Source organism: Panthera uncia, chromosome B4 (assembly GCF_023721935.1).
Source record: "Panthera uncia isolate 11264 chromosome B4, Puncia_PCG_1.0, whole genome shotgun sequence".
In the NCBI taxonomy this organism is placed as follows: Eukaryota; Metazoa; Chordata; class Mammalia; order Carnivora; family Felidae; genus Panthera; species Panthera uncia.
Genome location: NC_064809.1, coordinates 124,730,546 through 124,750,278, shown reverse-complemented (window position 1 = coordinate 124,750,278; position 19,733 = coordinate 124,730,546). Strand labels below are relative to the sequence as shown.

At 42.5% G+C, this 19,733-nt stretch overlaps 1 protein-coding gene across 1 annotated transcript in view; it reads left to right on the top strand.

Annotated features, from left to right (window-relative positions):
- Window positions 1-19,733, top strand: part of LARGE1 (LARGE xylosyl- and glucuronyltransferase 1) — a 538,562-nt gene that overhangs the window by 450,216 nt on the left and 68,613 nt on the right. The window contains exons 8-9 of the mRNA XM_049627511.1: window positions 5,951-6,063; window positions 7,762-7,887. Coding sequence (XP_049483468.1) covers window positions 5,951-6,063; window positions 7,762-7,887 — 239 coding nt within the window. The remainder of the gene's footprint in view (window positions 1-5,950; window positions 6,064-7,761; window positions 7,888-19,733) is intronic.

The following is a 19,733-nucleotide window of genomic DNA, read 5'->3' as shown; positions in this document are numbered from 1 at the left end:
CTGATAGGCAGTCACAGCCCTGAAGGGACAAGCGTGTCTGGCTTGACCTTCACACAGGTGATCCTTTGCATCCTTTCAGAGGCTGCAGGTTAGACAGCATTCAGCTTTCAAGTTGGACATCATTTTTTTCAGGAAGCTTTTCCCTAATGCTTCCTCCCACACTCAGATCACATTTCCCAGTCCCAGATCCCATGCTTCTTACCCCATCTTGTATCTGTCACAGTGTTTACATTGTCTTGATTGCCCATCTCCCTTCCCTATTAGATCTTGCTCCCTAAGAGCAAGGACTGCATTTTACAAACCGCTAAGTCACCAGCTAACCCAGTGAATTGTAGGAGGTGCTCAAAACATACCTCTAAATGAATTGTAGAAGAAATAACTTCTGAATACAGGCCCCATGAATAAAGACCAGACAGGATCCCCACTGGTTTGTTTGACAAGTCAAGAGAAGCTCACATATGGCCGGGCTGTAGGTCCTGGGAGCCCTGATTCCCATGAGCTTTTGTTGGCCTGTGTTGGCCAAGTACGCACTTGGCATTAATGTTTAGCATGAGGCAGCTGTTTCAAAACATTGAGACAGGGGCTTCTGGCTGGCTCAGTCAGTAGAGCATGTGACTCTTGATCTGGGGGTTAAGTTCAAGCCCCACAGTGGGTGTAGAGAGTACTTAAAATCTTTAAGGGGAGCCTGAGTGGTTCAATCAATTAAGCATCCAACTTTGGCTCAGGTCGTGATCTCACAGTTTGTGGGTTCTAGCCCTACATCAGGCTCTGTGCCAACAGCTCAGAGCCTGGAGCCTACTTTAGATTCTATGTCTCCCTCTCTGTCTCTACCCCTCCCCTGCTCATGCTATGTCTCTGAAAAATAAATAATTGTTAAAAAATTTTTTAAAAAGACTTTGCCGTATTTCTAAAACAAAAAAAAAAAAAAACTTAAAAAAAAAATCAAGACATACATACATACATCCCATAGACCTTGCTGGCACAGGGGATACACCGGCTTCATTAGTTCTAATGTTCTAAGATAAAGACCCTTTTCTAGATGGGGCAGTGGGAGACACTTACCATGACATTGGAAAGTCACTTCGTAGCACCTCACTTCCCACGTCTATCCAGAAGCGATGATGAGTAGCCTGTCTCCTTTCTAAGGATATGGTGGAGTCAGAAGTGGATAAATGTGGAAACTCTTAAATGCAGAAGCTGACAGTGAAGTTCATAAGCTTTATAACATGTTCGTTCACGAGTTTTGTTTGTTTTGGATTCTGATTGAATCAGGGATGGGCAGTAGTATATTTAGTAAACATTCTGGATTCTGATGAGAAAACCAAACTGCATATTGGCTTGTCAAGTTTGCAAAGAGAGAGATAGTTAAGTGGCAAAGTGCGATTGATTGTGCCAGCTTTACTGCATAATCTGATGGAAGGAAAAAAGTAAATGTGTGGCTGTAATTCCTGTGGAATTATAATTCCTGGCTAAGGAATTACAGCTTGTTCTTTAGGCTTCCTGAGATACTAGAGGCCTTTGAGCCTGTGAAGTGACCTGATAAAGCAACATTTCAGGTTGGCTTTTCTGAAACAGACCCAGTTGTGGTCATTCCCTTGCTCAAAATCTTTCGCTAGCTCCAGGTGCCCTCAGCAGGACTTTCCAACCAGTGTGGCACACGTGGGTAATAGATGTGCCAAAATAGTGATCCCATCAGCCACTGGGGCCCCTGAATGGGGCCTGGAGCAGCCAGACCCCTGGGTCAGCCTTTCCAGCCCCAAGCAGGTTGTAAGGATCTCATGTTCTATGTAAGAAATGACATGAAAATGGTTGGAAAGCACCTCTTGCACAGATACGAGCCCTTCGTGATCCATCCCTGCTCACGTGTTCAAGGTCATGTCCTGACATTTGCCCCAAAACACTCTATTTCAGCCATCCAGCCATCATATGCACCTGTTCCCACACGTCTTACTACTCTGCCTTTGTCCATGTTTCTTCAGATGTCCCCCTCGTGTATGCCTGGCCTGATCATAGCGCAGGCTGACCACCGCCCCCCGCCCCCGCCACCCTCCCCAGACTCTCTTAATGAACTGTGCACGTTCTCAGTGTTCACAGCCCTGGCCTTGAATCATGATGCTTAATGTGTCTTCCACAGATGAGCATGACCAAGACTAAATGCTCTCCATCCAGTAAATATGTGTTGAATTAATATTTTGAATAAACCCAAGAAATTGGGAAAAGTAGGGAAGAAAAACATGTACAGGTCTGTTTCAGTTGTTTGCACAAAATAGGTGCTCAATAAATAACCACCGAATGAGTGAATAAAGGAAGAGATGCAAAAGCCATTTAAAAAAATTTTTTTAATCTTTATTTATTTTTGAGGGAGTGAGAGAGAGACAGAATGAGAGCAGGGGAGGAACAGAGAGAGAGGGAGACACAGAATCCGAAGCAAGCTCTAGGCTCCCAGCTGTCAGCACAGAGCCCAACGTGGGGCTCAAACCCACTAACCGTGAGATCATGATCTGAAGACACTTAACTGACTGAGCCACCCAGGCACCCCTGGTTTTTCTTTTGAGAGAGAGAGAGAGACACAGAGAGACAGAGTGTGAGCAGGGGAGGGGCAGAGAGAGAGGGAGACAGAATCTGAAGCAGGCTCCAGGCTCCCAGCTGTCAGCACAGAGCCCGATGCGGGGCTTGAACCCATGAACCGTGAGATCATGACCTGAGCCGAAGTCAGACGCTCAACCGACTGAGCCACCCAGGCGCCCCGCAAAAGCCGTTTTAAATGTAGCATCTGTGGGATGCTGCAATGGCCCAAACACGAGAGAGGAGAGAGAGTAGTTCGAGATGTTTCGGGGCACGTGGCACCATCAACACAGCGATCCTTGCACAGTTTTGGAGGCTGAACCCCAGCTCACCTCTCAGCCATGTGCCCCACAAATTGAGATTAGGATGCTTACTGCAGCATCGTTTGTAACAGGAGAAACAAAGGAAGCAGCCAGAATGTTGTTCAGTCAGGCAATGCATAAATAACTTGTGGTATATTTTTACAATGAGTGAAGTGATTGCCATGAATAGACTAGATATTGCAATCTTAACATGGTTAAGTCTTCAAGACGTAATGTTGGGTGAAAAGGTAAATGAGAATTGAGAAATGAAATACTCTAAAGGCATCATAGATTGTTAATTAATATATGCACAGAGAATAAAACTATAAAAATATGCATGGAAATGAAACTCAACCACCTCAGGATGGTGGTTACCGTTGGGAGAGAGAGAGAGAGAGCCAGAGTGGGATGAAGGAGCTTTTGATTTATCTATAATGTTTTATTATTCACAGCAAATGTGGCAATATATTAGCATTTATTAAATTGGGGTGGTGGGTATTTGTCCTATTAGTTTCTAGACTTTTCTGGTGGTTTGAAATAGTTCATGCTTTTAAAAATCAACATGACAACACCCAGCGCTCATCCCAACAGGAGCACTGGGTGTTGTATGGAAACCAATTTGACGATGAATTTCAAGAAAAAAAAAAAAATCATCACATAAAAAAAAAAAAAAAGGCTAGGTAACTGGGAGAATAACCCCACATTTCTGCATTTAGTCTTCTGGTCTAGACACTTGCCTGTCTTCCACTAGTCTGGGAAATGGGGTGGAATCACATTGGCCACAGAGGACTTGCCAAGTCTTAATACCCATTAAAAAGCATTAGTTCTCAGGTCAGTCCCCTGAGACTGATAGATCTCCCATTGACATCTCTAGAGGCTTCAAAATGTGCATTAATATTCTCCATCTTGTTTGTAGCCTCCACTCCCTTCCCATTTTTTCTGTATATTAGAGCACCTATCCAACCTAATTAGGATTAGTTTCTACAGTAAGATGAAATTGTTTTACATGTTAGGGATCTATTTTTCTGAATCTATCACTATATTCTCTTGGTTTGTAACTCTGTAAATTTTTTCTTTTCTTTCTCCACAAGAAGCAAATAATATGCTTATGGTGAATTTTACTATTTCTGAAATTGCTTCTGTGAACAGTTTCAGTGCCTGCACTGACTGGCGAGGGTCAGCTGTGTGCCCGGTCTTCCCAATGGGGTGTTCAGTGAGATTACTTTGGTAGTTTGAAATCAGCCACGATAGGAGAATTTACACCATAGGAACCAGCAGATGCTACAAATCACGTTTTCAGAGTCCCCACCCCCCACCCCCCCGGGAGCTTGTGGCTAAACATTTACCAGTGTACCATGAATGGATATAACAGCTTTCTGAGTTGCACAGGGCAAGTAGCATTTTTCTCATTTTACACATATAGAAACCAAAGGTCACCAAAGGGAAAAAGTCTTGGCCCAAGTCCCTGAGCTCTGGTGCTGAGGCTTCGGTTTTTGTGGTGTAGATGAGGGAACACCAGCCTTGGAGCCAGGCAGATCTGAGTTTGAAGCTGGTGTAGCTTCTCTGGTACTGTGAATTGTTCCAGCTTCTGACTTAGTTTCTCAGTTTCCCCACCTAAGAAATAAGGATGACAATATCTAACCTGCAGTGATCTTGGGAGCAAAAAGGGAAAAGATACGTGCAAAAACTGAGCAAACCATAAAAGATGTGCAAAGGATATAATTTGACCCTTTGGCTTAACGAGTTCAGATCTGTGTATTACCCCATTATTACCGCTACCATATATATATATATTTTTTTTTTCTTATTTCATCTTTACCTGACCAAACACCTTTGACTAAATGGTGAATTTACTTTTTTTCTCCAAATATGTGCCACTGGAATAGGTTTAAAAAAAAAAAAAAAAACTCCCAGAGTTGACATTTATATGTGACTTGGGGAATCAGGTTCTCTCCAAAACTCTTAGAAATGTATGTACTAGGTATCAACTCAGATCATTTGTCAACTGCCTGGAGTTTTCTCCGCTGAGCTTTCTGCTGAGCTCAGCATTCTGAGGAGGATTGATTTGGGAGCCCATGGGTGCTACAGTTCCATCCACCAAATTAACTGCAGTGGCCTGCAGGGAAATTCTCTTGGTTCCTCGTGTTCTGTGCTCTCTGTGCATTCTCTATATGCTCTCACTGACCTGGAAGTAGACAGCTGCTTCTGAGTCATTCAGCAAAGCCAAAATGTGCTTTTCTAGTTCATTTTTACTAGTTAATTTTTACCTGAGTAATAAATTGAGTTGTTTTAACATTTAAAAAAATAATAACAACAGCAGGGTATGCAATGGCAGTTTGTCTCGCGACACAACCCCCCATTGACCCAGGTCCCTCCCCGTAAAAACTAACAAAAGAAAGATGGAGTGCATCTTAGAGCATCAGCACCACCTTCACTGTAGTTTACATCTGTGTTCGTTGTGGGGCCCAGAGAAGACTTTGGAAATCAGAACACTGAAGCAAGCTCCCATGGCTTGTCAATAAATGCAAAGCAAATCAGCCAGTCTCACCTAGAAAAAAGTCACAGAGGAGCCGCTTTGTGTGTGTAAAGATAAACAGCATATAGTGTACAAACGCCTTCCATCATCTACACCTAGGGAGGTTGTCCTGTCTCTGGGGAAAAAACACAGGGAAGAACCAAATGCTTCTCGGGAGTGTAGTACGTATCAGGTGCAATACGAGGCTCTTTTCAAGATTAGTGTGGCAGAATCTCCATAGCACAAATGTACCGCTTTAACCTGCTTTAAGTGTGCAGTTCAGAAGCATTAAGCACATCGACGTCGTGCCACTGTCTCCACCTCCCCTCTCCAGAAAGTGCGAGGCTCTTCTGCCCATCTCACTTAGTGTCGGCCACAGCCTTCGATGCTATTGTCACGTTTTCCAGCAACGAGGATGTTCAGAGAGGCTGTTTGAAGTCTCATCCTGAGTCACTGGCAGAGCCTGGGATTGAACCCAGGTATGTTCGTCTCCAAGACGCGGACAGGTGTGTCTGTCTGTCTGTCTGACTGTCGTTTTTTCCTTCTTCCACCCTATGCTGTTGCCTAGGGGTGATCCTGCTGCTTCTGGACAAACTACGGAAGATGAAATGGGAACAGATGTGGCGGCTGACCGCAGAGAGGGAGTTGATGGGCATGCTGTCCACGTCCTTAGCGGACCAGGTGAGTGGCCAGGTGAGAAGGTGCAGTTGTTCCTGGACGCCCTGTGCGGTTTCTCCAGGAAGCTTGAAAGTAGAGGGGTCTGAATGGTGTCTCCACCTGTCGTGTGACCCATTCATCGCTTCCTTCAGCAGACCTTCACTGCACGCTGCGTGAGCCAAGGATGACGTTCAGAGACAGGATTGCAGAGGTAAATGAAGGACGTCGTCCTTGGCCTCAGAGAGCTTCTAGCTTATTAAAGGAGACTGATGAGGAGGCATTCGGAGGAGCTTGCTGTCTTCATCTTGGTGTGGGGTGCATAGAACACCACAGCACATTTCCCAGACAAGGTTACATTTGCTTTTCCGGCACATAGGGTCTAACTTTAAAAGCAATGCCTTTCACTTAGATCCTGTGCTATGACCCTATCCTCAAGGGAAATGCATTTAAATGGAAGAGACAAACTACCTGTCTTGAATAACCAGCTTCTAATCCAGGTGATCTGAAAAAGTCTGTGAACTCCACCAAACCATTGATGTGAATGCATAAAAATCCCATTCCTCATTTTTGCTAGCAAATGTAGGTGCCCGAGCCTTTGACCTTGGCTCTGCCAGGCTCGTGCATTTAGATTTTGAGTTCCCTGTGGTGTAGATGGCTGTGTTGAAACGGGGAGAAGACTTGTCTGGGTTCTCTGCGTTTTACCCTTTACTGTTCATCCAAAAAGATAGTGCAGTCCCATGTTTTTGCCCGATATTCAACTGTCTGAGTCACTGAATTTTTGTAAAGTTTTCTAATACAGAGGAAACAAGAAACTCTATAGGGTGACTTTACTATTTTTTTTTTTTAGCATTGTTATTATTCAGTATTTCCCAAGCAGCCAGAAACTAATTTCCTTTTTCAAACATGAGATCTGGTATAATGAATGAGTTAAAAATTACCCAGGTAGCTGTTTTAAACCTGAGGGGAAAATTGTCCTCCATCATCATATTTTAAGTCAGGTCACAATGACTCCAGCATGTCCCCAAAAGCTAGCAGTTGCATATCTGTGTCCAATGAGGGTAGTTTATCCAGTCATCTCCTTCTGTGAAGGCACATAATTCACCCCCCGGCACCAGCTGTCAGCAGCTAGTTAATAAGTGTGGTCTGGTGCGACGAGAGCTTGGAGAAAAGCCCAAAAGAAGGAAAACTCCCTAGAAAAGTCGGAGTTGGATTTGGAGGTGGGGAGAGCGTCCTCGGGCACCATGGCCTGCAGGAGTCCAAGGCACATCCATCATCGAGTCCCCGCCAAAAGCCCCAGGAAGAACTGATGAAACAAGATCTATAATTTGTCTCAGCCCCTGAATGAGCAGAGCAGTTGTCATCATGCAGTTTCCTCTCCAGGAGGCCCAGGATGGATGACGCAGGGCTCCTGGATGAGGTGGGAAGAGGGGTGGAAAAGTGACTTCATTTCATCTGTGCTGGCTCCGGTATGAAAGACCAGCCATGTCTGCTCCCACGTCCCCTTGCCGGATGGCGCCTCCTGAGGCCAGAGAGCCCATGAGCTTCAAGCACGCGTGGGGCGCTCCCCCGTCCGTTCCAAGGGGAATGCCTCACAGCGCAAGCCAGCCTGTGCTCAGAGCAGGAGCCTAAAGAGAGGCCTTTGCACAGGAGGTGCTGTGCCCGTGAGCTGGCCTCCTAAGTGAAACGCTCCTGAACATTCTATCTCTGGCTTTTATCTCCCAGGATATTTTCAACGCTGTCATCAAACAGAACCCCTTCCTCGTGTATCAGCTCCCCTGCTTCTGGAATGTGCAGCTGTCGGACCACACCCGCTCTGAGCAGTGCTACAGGGACGTGTCTGATCTAAAGGTAGAGGAAGGACAGGTTGCAGTGGATGCAGGGCCCATGGCCGGAGGTGGAGGGAGGTGTCCTGCGGTGGTGGCCGGTGGACGGAAGCCAGATGGGGAGGGCTCTTCGGGGGATGAATGGCTCTGAGCTTTGTGTGCATGTGGTGAGAGAGATAAGGACACAGAAGAGCAGAGAGAATGTGCTTTTCTCCTTTGTTTTCTTTTTTTCTCTTGTTTGGGCTTTCTAGAAAGCGTAAGAACCAGCTTGCGTGGTTATTCTTCTTGCCACCTGCTGCTGGCTGTTTTGGTTCCTGTCCGCTCCCCAAATCCAGTCATTTAATTGCAACAAAAACATTTATTGAAGGACTACTCTGTGCCAAGTGCCATAGATACGGATGGGAATAACTTACTTCCTACTCTCAAGTCAGTCGTGGCTAGGGGAGAGACACATGTGAGGAAATGAATGTAAAAATGCCTGCCAGGTGCTGTGGTGGGGTGGGGTAGGGGTGGGAACGCCAGCACAAATGTCTCATTCTACCTCAGGCAGCGGTGACAGTGACAGAAAAGCCTTCAATGTTGGTCTCTAGGTACTGGACATAGTGGTAGGGCCGGGACATAGAAAGAGTAATGCAGAGGCTGCTTTTAGGTGACCAGCCCGAACAATGGAAACCTGAGTGAGGTACAAGGACCCGCAGTGACCCCGCAACCCCCTGACCAAATACAAACAGGCCCATCAGGTGACTCACCTCAAGATAGCCCTAAGTCCTAGCTGACCAATGAGTTACTAACATCTGGACACCGTTACCAAAAAAGGAAAATTCCATATTCCCCATACCTCCTCGTCTTCCTCCTTTAACTACAGCCCCCCCACCACTGCTTTGCATCAGATGGTCTCTGCTTTCCTGTCCTGCCCACCGCTCCCTTGAGGTGTATTCAGTAAACTTCTGTGTCCTTTGTTCTGCCTTCGATGAATTCTTTTCACCACCCTGCAGCCAGCTTCCACCTGATTGGGTTGTCCCACATTGGGTGCCCCCCCCCCCCCGCCATCCAATTGGGAGACTCCACGTTTGGTGGCCTGTATGGAGAGCCCTTGTGCATCCCCCCACACAATGAAGAAAACAGGATGTATGAGTTATCTGCTGCCATAGTCTAATAGTGGCTTAAATCAATAACCATTTATTTAGTTGAGGAGTTTGCAGGTTGGCGGGATGGTTGTCTGATTTTCATTGGCCTAACCAAGTGTCTGTGATCAGCCTCGGATCCAATGGCTGGTGGCTGGGATGACCTGGTCCTCCTCCAGTGTCTGCCATGTCCCATGAGCAGGCCAGGCTGGTTTGTCATAGCAAAGCAGAGGTGGGAGAGGAAGTCTCAGTGCTTGCAAGGAAAGCTTGAGCCCTTGCTGCTGATATCCTGTCGGCCAGAATACCCATAGGGCTGAGCCCAGTTAAAGGGTGTGTCAGAATATCCTACCTGCAGAGGGAGGAGTGAGGAACCGACCTCATCTGATAAGTGACAGAACAAGGACTTGAACCCAGGCCTGCCTGACAGCAGGTGTGTTTGCTTCTCTGGCTGTATCAAACAGGAAGCAGACACCTATAACCATCAACAGTTCATGTCACTTAAAATGTGTAGCCATTGCCCACGTGACACTGCAGTAACAATAGTTTCAAATTTTTACTTTTTTTTTTTGACATGTATTTATTTTTGAGAGAGAGAGAGAGAGAGAGCTAGCAGGGGAGGGGCAGAGAGAGAGGGAGACACAGAACCTGAAGCAGGCTCCAGGCTCTGAACTGTCAGCTCAGAACCCGACATGGGGCTCAGACTCCCAAACCATGAGACCATGAGACCAAAGACATCAGTCTTTTCCAAGTAGGTATGTGTTGTATCTCATTTATTGTCCTCAGGCACATAGAATTTTGTACACTTCTGTTGCTGAGCCATTGCTGTTAGTTTAGTTGTTTTCAATTTTCGCAAAGATAAACTGTGTTTTAATGAACAGTCTAAAGTTAGTGAAATTACATAGTCAAGAAGAAAGAACTTCTTTTTGTTTTTTCACTGCTCTTGAAGTTCATTGCAAAATCTTAGAAAGTGTTTAAAACAGAAGTGCCTCCATCGTTGAATCTTTCAACCAACTTTTATGCAGTTTCACTATGTCATGTGTTTCTTAGACATAAAGAAAATATATGAAATACTCAGGAATATTTCTAAGACTGTCAAGAACTAGAAGTTTAAAAGAGAAAGCAAATAAAACCAGCCCTGTAGAGAGCACCAAAAATACTGGATAAATAATTTTTTTTAATGATTTGAAAGCAGAGTAGATCAGTCCATAAAGTAAATGAAGTAAGGAGAGACCAGACACATGATAAAATATGGATCTAGAAGGATAAGCAAAAAGCAGCTGGATCTGACATTTGCTGGGTATCTGCTGACCGTTAGTAGCTGGAGCCCTGGCTTAAATGTAGGTAACTATATAATTTAAACAAAGGAACGCTATTATTAGTTACACTGGGACATTAGGCCTAAATCAAATCAGGCAAACCTATGTACAACCATTCTATTGGAAGGCTGTGTGTTGGAATTTGGGTCTCAACCCCAAGAAAGACAATTAAAAGATCCTTGCTGAAGTCAAGATCCAGGAAAAGTGATATCCTCAATGGATAACATGTTTAAAAATATCCATAGAAGAAGATGATAGTGATTGTTACATGTTTTATCCTAGGCTTTAGGTAAAATAAGAGAAATGTTTCCAATGGGAATCTCTAATTTCAAGCCTGTGCTCATATTAATTGATGGACTAAAATTATATGTGTGGGGCAGAAATAGAAAAAAATGAAAATGTGCCAGGTGCCTGGCAGAAATAAACAGAAATATGATCTAGAAGAATGCTTTCAAAAACAAGAAAGACTTCAAAGAATTCTTTAGGTGACATTTCAAGAAAAATGAGTTCTCATTCAGTAATCATTAAACATATAGGGAAATCAGCTACCAGGAGAAAGGGCAGAGACTATAGAACTAATCTCAAAAACTTCAGGTAGTAGATTCATCAGATATAAAACAGAAGAATTGTCATTATGTGTAAGTAATAAAAGAGAATTAATAGGATGGAAGAACAAGAGATTTTTGAAGGCAAACAGACGTATTTGGATCAAATAGTACTTTTGGAAGTGAAAAATATAATTACTGAGATTTCAAATTGAAGGAATGTGTTAAGCAGTAAATTAGACCCAGGTAAAGAGAGAATTAGTGAACTAGAAGAGAGAACTGAAGAAATCATCCAAAATCGAGCACACAGGGAAAAAGAAAAACAGAGAAATTAAGATATCCAGATATGTCTAATTAGAATGTTAGAAGGAGATAATAGAGAAAATTGGAAGTGAGGCATCTTTATAGTGAATGGGAATTTTCCAGAACTGTTAAAAGTAGCCACAGATGCAAGCAGTTTAAATTAAGAGAAAGCTATACTTAGACCTACAGTAGTAAAACTGCAGCACCCTACTGTGACTTTTTTAGAATAACCAAGAGAGAAAAAAACAGATTCTCTACGAAGACATTTCATGGGTGGGAATGAGAGTTTTTATCAGCAGCAGTGCAAGCCAGAAGAGTGGAAGTAATACCTTCAGGGTGCGGGGTGACAATAACAATATGTATACTTAGCAAGACAGCCCTTCAGACATGAGAAAAGAGTATTCAGATGAGTGAAAGCAAAGAGAATTTTCCGCGAACATACCTCTGTGAAGAAACTTCTAAAGGATTTACTTCGGGAATAAGGCGTGTGATTCCAGATCCAAGAAGGAATGCTGAACAAATTAGAAACATGTAGGGATTTCATTCAATAATTTCTAAATAGTAGTCGTAGGAGTAGGAATAATAATACCATGTAACTGTGATCTTAAAAAGGTTATATCTAAAATATCAGACAATGACATCACGTAAGTCAGGAGGGAAGCGATGAGAATTCAGGTATTCTGGAATCAGAGTTTTGTTGAGAAAGGGAATGAGATAGTAATTTTAGCTGCTAAGTAGTTGTACGTGTTAACCATTCAAGCTGAAGCCCGGAAAAAAATGGGGAAGAAAAGTGCATAACTTACAAGCCTGTGATGGGTAGGATGGTAAATGGAACTGGAAAAAACAAAACCAACCAAAATATCTCCATCATTAAAAAAAAAAGTGACAGCATAGAAAAAGTGGGGGGAAATAGAGAGCAAGAAATCAGATAGAAAGAGGTGCAAATATATCAGTAAGCAAATAATTGCAACCTAAGTTTGAGAATGAAAAGACCAATTGTCAGACTGAACAGGAAATAGTGTGCAACATATGCTGTTTATAAAAGACACACCTAACGTATAACAACTTGAACAGTTGACGATGCAGAAAGAATGCCAAGATAACTGTGTTGGTGTCAGACAGAGCATCGGTAGGTGTAGAGATGATCACAACTTAAAAATTAAAGTTCACCAAGAAGATACAGGAACTCCAGACTTGTATACATTTCATACAGTGGCATATATATACATGAAATGAACAAAATCCTACATATGTATAATTTACCAAAACTGACCTAGGGAAAAAATATCAATTCTGGATTACCTTCTAGCCATTAAACCCTCTTACAAAGTACACACCATCCCTAGATGGTAAATAGAGATTAAGTTATACCAATTTTTGTAATCAAAAATTCCCATTTTAAGTAAATTTCCAGAGAATAGAAAAAAAGGAACACTTTTAACCCATTTAAAAGACCACAGTATCCTCGATACCAAAATCAGACGAGGAGAGCACAAGAAAAGAAGACTGTAGGCCTGTAGCACTCATGAATATTGAGATGCAAAAACCTTAAGCAAAATATTAGCAAATCGAATTCAGCCATGTAGAAAATAGATAATACATCATGGCCAACTTGGCTTTATTCCAGGAAAGACAAGAATGACTTAACATTGAAAAATCCACAAGTATCATTCAGCATGTTAATGGATTAAAGGAGAAACACCACATAATCATGTAAATAGATGCAAGAAAGTTATTCGATAAGATTAAATATTCATTTATGAGAAACACTCTCATTAATAGTATCCATTGAAAACCTACAGCAAAGTTTTGCTGAGCATTTGCTTAGGGATGTGCTAATTAATAAAAAAAAAGAACAGAGAGCCCACACAAATGGGAATGTGATCTATAAAGAGATGGCTTGCTGGCCATTGGAGAAAGCATGTAATCGTCCACAAATGGTGTTGAGGCACCTTGATTATCCAAGTGGAAAAGTGAAAATTGGTCCCTATATCACACCATGCACAAAATTAATCCTAAGGGATTAGAGACTTAAAACTAAACCAAATTAAGCTTTAATTTAAAAAAAATTTAGGTAACTGGCCTATGACCTCAGAGTTGGGAAGAATGTATTCAACAAGACAGCAAAAGCATATGTCACAAATGAAAAGATCCGTGAATTCAACCACATTGAAATTAATAATTCCCGTCAAAGTAGCGTCAAAAGGAGAAAAGAAAAAGACATTTCAACACAACTGACAATGGACTAGCAAACTAAACACACAAATAACTCTTACTAATTAATAAGAAAAATATGTAAAAGATATAAACAGTCATTTCACCGATTGTGAAGAAAATGGCCAATAAACACTTGAAAAGATGTACAGCTTCTTTATTAAATCCTGGAAGTGAAAATTAAGACCACATATAATTTCACCCCCACCAAATTAGAAGAGTGGTATTGTCAAGTCTCAGCTGATCTGTAGGAAGTGTCCAGTCCTGTTGACAGAAGTGTCAGTGGATACAACAAAATTGGAAAAACACTTTGGCACTTGACCAGGCAAGTCTCCTTGATAGGAGACTTCTAAACTCTCAAGTCCTATTTTCATATAGGATAAAAATAAAAACATAAATAAAATAAAAACATAAAAACACACAAAAAGAATAAAAACATAAAAATTCTACAAAAACCAGTGCACCTAAAAACCTTGGCAGCCCTTAAAAAGGAAGGAAGTTCAGACACGTGCCATAATGTGGATGAACTTTGAAAAAATGCTAAGTGAAATAAACCAGAAAAAAAGGGAAACTATTGATGATCTCATTTATATGAGATACTTGCAGTAGTCAAATTCACAGAGAACAGAAGCAGAACAGAATGATTACCAGGGGCTGGGTTGAAGGGAAAACATGGAATTAATGAGTACAGATTTCCATAGGAGATACTGAAAGAATCCTCAAAATGGATGGTGGTGAGGGTTGCATAGCAATGTGAATACACTTCGTGGCATTGAACTATACCCTTGAAAATGGTTAAATTGGTAAATATCATGTACATTTTATCACTAAAAAGAATTCAGGGGTGGGGAGGACTGTGGCAGGTGTCTTGTATAATTAATTGATTGTTTTTAGCAGGATTAGTATGAGTTTCATTAAAAAAAAAACCGGACAGGTATTCATAAGCCAGTGTATTTGACGTTGTTATCAGAGATTCTAAATTGGCAGCCACAAAAGGGACAAGGAAAGGCACCATAAAATAGAGGAGATCTCCTCGGTGAACCTTCAACTTAGACATTTCATAAATGCCAACAAAGCTAGCTAGGCATCCAAGTGAAAGTGTGTCACATCTGTCCCTCACAGTCATACCAATGCATTTGTGCATTTACTGAGTGGTTACTATATGCCAGACACTGTCACAGGCGCTGGTGATGCTATGGGAAACAAAACAGACAAAACCATTGGTCACATAGAGACAGACAGACAGACAGATAGATAGATAGATAGATAGATAATATATCACGGCCAACTTGGCTTTATTTCAGGAAAGACCAGAATGATTTAACATTAGATGTTGATGTAGCAGGTGGTGACACCACTTTGACATTGCTTAGTGGTTGCTTAATTATTGTCACTTTGAAACTATCAAACAAAATAATTTGTGAACCAACTCTTTTTGGCAGCCTATTCTATGTACAAGTAGAGGCCTTTGTATCAAATAGTAAAATCAGGAAGACAGAGTCAAATCAGATTAACTCCTATCTTTTTAGATAAACCATAAAAAAAAATCTGAAAGTCATTTTACCCACTAATACCTTTTCCATCAAAATCTTACACAGAACCCTAAAATACAGCCAGTCCGTAAAAGTGGGGAGAGGGTTAAGGGATGAAGGAGAAGGGCTGGCAGCCCAAGTTTCACCCTTTGGGTGATATCGGGGCCTGTACATTGCCATGGAGCCCGAGGGCCTGGTTTAATGACACAGTGTGTCTATAGGTCCCTCCAGGCCAACCTGGGCCTCAGATTCCAGGTAAAGGTGCATCTTTGTCATTTTCTTTCTTCTTCTCATTCTGTCTCCTTCTTCTCCCATCCTTTCTTTCATCCATCATGTTCAACAGGAATGAAGGACCTCCTGTTTGCTGGGTACCATGTTCCCCCCTGGGGAGTATACAGAGGTGCCCTGAATGCTGTTCTCCCTCAGCTCACACTCCAAAGGGTAGCCAACCTGAGAAGCCCACCTGTGGGTCACCCAGGGCACCTGTGCTGGGTCAGCTGATTGAAAATGTCGCTTCAGGCAAGATTCCTAAAAATAGGTTAACCTTGATTAGCTTGTCTTTTCAACCAAGGCCAGGTTTTCTCGTCTGTTGATTGTGCTGTATTATCCTGCATAGACATCTCTCATTATCCATCTTCTGTGGTTCTCCGATGCCTTTCCTTGAAGGGCGAGCAAGAACTTAAGGACTCTTACGAAGCAGGTGAAGGACAGTCCTAGATTTGTATGGTCTCTCACCCACAACTAATCTGACAGCCATTTTTTAAGGGACTTTTTTTTTTTTTTTTTTTTAATCAAGTTGTCCCAAAGCTTTGGCTTGCCTTTCGTGGAAATAGCAACTCTTTTTGCATTCTCCTAATTCAGAGAATATTTGAATACATACATTTCCACTTACATTATAAATAAAAGTGGTATCAAAACACATTTGGCAACACACAGCTCACTGTTGGTAAGCATAAAGCTCACTCTGTAGGAGCAGACGTACTCCCACATCCTACCAGACAGGAGCTTACCAGCCTTGGGCATCTATCCTGCCCTGGGTGTCAGTAGAGAAATTTATGCTAAGAAGAGATTGGTTAAGGACACAACTAAGGGAAAAGTGGTTTCACTGAGAAAGGGGAAGAAGCATATGGGCTTTTGGAGCCAAACAATCCCTTACACTCTAATGCCTGTTCGACCTCTTACCAGCTGAAGGACTTGTATAAACCACGTACATTCTCCCCATGTCAGTTATGTTCTTGTAAAATGGAGGCCATGATTTTTGGCCCTGTTATCAACCAGGCCCCTTGAATACTCCATAGAAATGCACTTGACTTTTTACTTCATTCTTTGCGTTTCAAAGACCTTCATTTTTATCTTTCAGTCCTAAAGCTTGATGACTCAACCTTCCCTGGCTGAGTCTTAAATAAAAAGAGAAGGACCCAACGGAGCATTTGTTTGTCTTTTCACCCAGAGCACAAGCTCTTAGGAGATGAGCAAAAGGGCTGTGCATTGGCTGGGAGAAGGTAGATTGGGAGGGTAGCTATGACACTGTGTTCTAGTCTTTGAGTCTTCAGTAGGCGTTTAGAGAAGGAAGTCCTGGCCACAAACAGTGGGTGATGGTCAGGAGGTAGCAAGCAGAGCGCCCAGTCCTTGGGTCTATAAGAGTTACTGGAGCCCCAGGGCTGAGTAAGCCACAGCTCCTGGCGCTCAGGAGGGTCACAGTCTAGTGAGAAGCAAGCATTTAGCAAACAGAAGATTCCAAGTACAGCCTGCTAAGTGCTGCAGTGGAAGGAAGTAAAGGGGGCCTGGGAGAACTGGAGGAGGCCCCTCTTGGGAGAAAATGTGATGCAGTCTGTGTCTTGAGGGATTCTATAGGATGTCCAAGCTCAGTCGTGATACCAAGTCTCTTCCTTCCTCATCTTCTGCCCTCACGTCATTCCTCAGCCCCCAAACACCCTTGCCACTCCTCTCCCCAGTCCTTCTGTGTAACCACTTTTCCTCCCCTGAATATGACCCTGGAGAATGGGAAGGAGCAGTAACCCCCATGCAAGTTAGGAATAGTGAACCGGGGGCTGGTAGATACTTGCCTAGCAGGGACCACAGCAGTGCTCCAAAAACATCTGCCCGGAATGCACTGATCCTTTCTGGGATTGACAGGAAATGCCTCTCAGAGGAAGCAGGCTGTGGCCAGGACCTCAAAGGATGACCTGGAGTTTTCAGGTGGATGGGGTGGGGGTGGTGTGCCAGGCAGGATCACTCAATCTTTACAGAAGCATCACGGGGTGAATTTTGGTCTGTTTTATACACTGGAAAATTAGGGATCATATGGATGAAGTCACTTAGTTGCTTGCCCAGAGTCACACAGCAAAATATGACAGAGCTGAGGTTTGAACTCACATTGGCCTGACCCTAACTCTAGAGCTCTTTCCTCCGATACAGGGCTGAGTTCTCACCTTAATATAGTTTCCCAGGAAGGCATTTTACGTGAGATAATGCTTCTGTAGGATTATTCTATGTGAGCCCTCTTTGCATTCAATGGCTTTTTGAGGGCTGACCCCAGAATAGAGACTCTCAATATGACATTGCCTCCTTGAAAGAACATTTGGATTTTAAGCAACAGAGTCAGAGACTGGATTTTTGACTGCCATCCATTCATACATTGGGAGCTGAGTACACTTAAAAGAAAAATCCTAAAGAGAAAAACCAAGAGAAAACGTGCCATCCATATGGAGAAACGATGCATGTGCCTAGAGGCAATCTGTACCATTTGCATAAAAGGAGTAGCACATAACTCAAGTTTTAAAACATTTTATAATACTTAGAGAGGTGTCAGTTTTCACATCTTTTGAGGAAGATGAGGGGCCGCCGTGCATTAGCATACTGAGTGTGCTGTAGCTGAGCAGACTACAGTGAAAAATGAGGCCGGGGAAGCCAGAGCGAGGGTAATAAGAATGATGAACGGTAAGGTTGATTTTGGAAGATTAGGATGGATCAGGAAGAAAAAACAGTTGCTGTGGGGGAGAAGATCTAAAATCTACAATTACCACCTCCCAGCCAGACCTCTCTTTACTCCAGGCCAAGGCCTGTTCAGTTTCATTGCATGACTCTAGTCCAAGGGGCTATGTATAAAGCAGTTGGTACCGAGCTGGGAGACACATAGTAAGCCTCGTTTCCTTCTTACCAATAATTAATAATTAGTAATGTTCCCACTCTCTCTTAGAGTCGTTTTCAGTCAGCTAGTGGGCATGTAAACAAGGGATCTTCTTCCTCGTCTGTCCCAATGCCCTCATTTCACAGACCAGAAATAGGGACCTGAGGAGGGAAAGGGCTGTCCCCTGAGATTAAGCCCTGGTTTGTGGCACTTGGTCTTGGGCCCTACTACTGTGCTGGAGAATGACATACCCAGTGTTGGAGACTTTGGAGAATTTAAGTTTTTGGTCTTTTGTCTTCCTTCAACACTCACCCATTCTTTGCTCATGAGGTAATTTTCAGAACTTAACTCCTTTGGTTAGTGATTTAAGTTATCGATCATTGGCTTTTGTTATACGTAGCTGATGAAGTTGAGATGCAATTATTCCTGGAAACATCAACAACATTCCTAGGAGCAAGGTGTTGCCTCTGGAGGGTCTGCCCTATGTAGCACTGTTTGGGGTATGTATCCAAACAAGTCTAAGAATTGTTAATGGGATTGCTTTAAACAGGGGGGAGCTGCGGGGGGGCTGCAGAGGGGGAGTTCCGTGTACTGTATATACAAAATAGCACATTATGAAGTCCTGCAGTAAGAAATCCTGATGGGATTGGTGGACCCTCAGCATTTCTGCGTCAACACACAGAACAGATCCCTTTGATCATAGAATATCTTGTGGGACTGGTTCCTTAAAAGCCCACTGTAAGAAAACACTTCCCTAAATAGTCTGGGCTCTCGAATGAAAAAGATTTTGAGAGAGGGAATTACCAATTAAGCAATATTGGGTGGTTGTGGATATCAAACCACTGAAATTTCTAAGTATGTTGAAATGAGAGTTTTGATAGGTAGCACAGCATTTTTTTTTTTTTACCTCAAAACCCCATAACAATGGCAACAATTTCGAACATTTACTTTCTAAAAGCCCTATCTATATCACATGTTCTTTCTAAAAGTAGTTACTTCTCCATTCATTACCTTGACATTGAAGGGTCAGATTAAAAGTGTATTTTTTTTTTCAAAAGTACGAGATAGCATACAAAAGATAACCGGGTTTTTTTTCATAAAAACATGCATAAATCACCTTTATGTATGCCTTCTAAAGGGCTTTGCTATGAACTCTGTATTTTACAAAAGATATCCATTGTCATTCCTGGTATCATTCCCAAGTATTGTAAAAATTCTATGATATTTTCAGTCTTGCCTTTATAAAAGTAACCAAATCAGTGACATTCAGTGTGCAGCTGGCTTCAAGCGCTTTGTTGCAAACTTTACTTCACTAATGCAGTGAAAGAATTCAGTATCACTTTGTAACCTTACTTGGAATCTGGTTATTCCAATTAAAGCAACTGTACCTTTCATACATGCACTTTCCATAAAAGCACTGTCATCATGAAAGCAGGAAGTTGCTGTTCAGATTATAACTTGTCTTTCTTTTAGTGCTCACTGGAAGGTTGGTCTTTGGGTATTTCGTTATCGAAACAGAATCTTGCAAATAGCCTAAGCTGACACACACCAGGATCCTCTATGCTTTGATTTAACTCGGTAGCAAATCTCCCATGTAATTTGTTCTCCTACGTGTATCTTCAGGCCTTCAGCATTTGTTTTCGTGACTCTTCTCACAGCATTTGCTGACAAAGGAATTTACTTCATTTGTTACTGTATTATCTTGTG